The following is a 2,488-nucleotide window of genomic DNA, read 5'->3' on the forward strand; positions in this document are numbered from 1 at the left end:
CACACACACACACACACACACACACATACACGCAAACACACAAACGCACAAACACACACACACACACACACACACACAAATGTTGTGTTGTGGAATGTTGTGAAACACGTTAAAAAACAAGAATATTTGAATATCGTCAGCGTCATCCCTTTTTCCCTTTAGATAATAATGTGTCACGACGCTGTAGAATCAGGCGCTTGTCAATTTGTGGCATGTGGAGTTATTGGTATCTTCATTAAACTTGTTCGTTTGTTTTGCTTTCAATGAAAAAAAATACTTATCTTTCATGAATAGAAGTCGAGATATTTGGGATTGAAAGAGGTGGGCGTTTCCTATTTTCAGAGGTAAAATTAGCAAGAAAATGGCAGCCAAAAGTTCGTAACTATAACTTGAGAGTCCATGGGAAGGAAAAATGTACATTTCATGTCTTTGATTTCAGCTTTTTTTTAAAGTCTACACAGAAATGTGTTTGTAGGAAATGAAAGGTTTTGAGCCAAACAAATAACTTATGAAAAATTACTTCACCAACGGAAATATGCGAGTTTCTTCGATTTCATTATTTTTACGAGCCCTTGATTTCAACACGATCCCTCACATATTGTGTTTTTAATTCCACAGTCGCCTCAGACAATTATAGATGCAATGATGTCTTGCCCCGCCTACCTTTCTTTTATTGGGCGCCATGGCAGAGAGCCCGCCCAAAGCCACACCCACTGATGTAGGATTGGAGAAGCCACAAAGCGCGTACGTTGCGATGAGCTCTGAACGTTTCTGAGAAGACAAATTAAGGTTTAAGTAAAGTGTAGGTCGCCCTCAGCGAGGTTAAAAAAAAACAACTTTGGTTACAATAGTAAGGGATAAATGAAAAATTTGGTCATATGGCAGGCCTACATTTATACTATTTCATAGTGCATGCTGATGCCTGGCTTTATTGAGGACTCGCAAAATCGACCTCTGCAATTATCATAAAGGATAAGAATAATAATAAGAGTTGGTCTTTCCTCTTTCAATTACAGCATGGTAGCATGGAATCATTGGAAAAGAAAGACTTTCTTTAAATGGAAAGAAAGAATGAGAGAAAGAAAGAACGAAAGAAAGAAAGAACGAAAGGAAAAAAGGGAAAAAGGACAGAAAGAGGAAAGACAAATGAAAGAAAGAACAAGTCAAAGAAGGAAAGAAAGAACGAACGAAAGAAAGAACGAAAGAAAAAAAGAAAAACAAGAAAGAAAGGAAGAAAGAAAGAAAGAAAGAGGAAAGACAAATGAAAGAAAGAACAAAGGAAAGAAGGAAAGAAAGAACGAAAAAAAGAAAGGAATGAAGAAAAACACATCTTCAAAAGAAAGAAAGACAAACGAAAGAAAGTTCCAGACCGAGATAATACGTCCCTCCTGGGACATTTTAGACAATCGCTTGTAAGCCACGAGCTCGTTGATGAAAGTCTTGAGTCCCACAACCTCGCCAATGGAACGACAGTCTTCCCAGGCCACGCCCATCAGATACGTCACGGGCATCAGAGGGTACGACATTAGTGTCTGATGGCAGGGTTGATGGGGGCGACGGGGTCGAGGTGGAAGGGGGCGGGTGTAAAGGGGTGAGGCGGAAGGGGAGAGGGGTGGCAAGGAAGGGGGCAGGGTGAGGTGGAAGAGGGAGGAATGGGATGGAAGGGAGAAGGGTGAAATAGTGAAATGTAAGATAGCGGGTTAAAAGGTTATTGATAATAATAATTAACTCATACCACGGGCGATGTTGAGACGCAGAGAGAATGCGACCCATCGCTTATGTAATATATTGTAATATACAAAGGACGTCTTTTCCATTAATTCAATTTTACACAAGTCATTACTATCATCATCATCATCATCATCATCATCATCATCATCATCATCATCATCATCATCATCATCACCCTGTTTACAACGGCCATTATCAAAAGGGTCAGCGTTTTATGGGATAAAAAAAGTCCTCGCTTTATTCCCATCGTATTATAAATCTCATCGTCACTCACATCAAGACTGAGATCTTCTATGTTGACGAGAGAGCCAAGATAACCGATGACGGCGTTGATGAAGGAGAAGATGCTGAGGAAAGCGATGATGGTGGCGAGTATGGAGGCGACGATGGATATGGCGTCCTGAGCCCCGCCTGCCGCGGCGTCTACTATGTTGTGTGCCTGTTTCCTATTGTTGGAAGAAAGAAAGGTGCGTTGATTACCGTTTGATAAGTTTTATTACAGTTTGTTTGCTGTTTTAATACTGTTTCATTACAGCAGCTTTATTACTGTTTTATTACTGTTTTTGCCACTGTTTTATAACATCAGTTTTATTATTGTTTCATGAAAGTTTTATTACTGTTTCATTACAGTTTTATTATTGCTTTATTACTGCTTTATCACTTTTTATTACTGTTTCATCAGTTTTATTACTGTTTTATTAGATCTTTTGTTGACAGCGTTGGGTTGATTTTTTTATTATTTTTTTTATTGGCGGGG

General features: G+C 39.1%; 1 protein-coding gene across 1 annotated transcript in view; it reads right to left on the minus strand.

Annotated features, from left to right (window-relative positions):
- Nucleotides 1-2,488, minus strand: part of LOC101845201 (sodium/nucleoside cotransporter 2) — a gene marked incomplete in the record, with an annotated part of 39,164 nt that overhangs the window by 7,325 nt on the left and 29,351 nt on the right. The window contains 3 exon segments of the mRNA XM_005109915.3: nt 664-771; nt 1,371-1,532; nt 2,006-2,177. Of these exon segments, the coding sequence (XP_005109972.2) occupies nt 664-771; nt 1,371-1,532; nt 2,006-2,177 (442 nt within the window).

This window comes from Aplysia californica, unplaced genomic scaffold (genome assembly GCF_000002075.1).
Source record: "Aplysia californica isolate F4 #8 unplaced genomic scaffold, AplCal3.0 scaffold00829, whole genome shotgun sequence".
Classification (NCBI taxonomy): Eukaryota; Metazoa; Mollusca; class Gastropoda; order Aplysiida; family Aplysiidae; genus Aplysia; species Aplysia californica.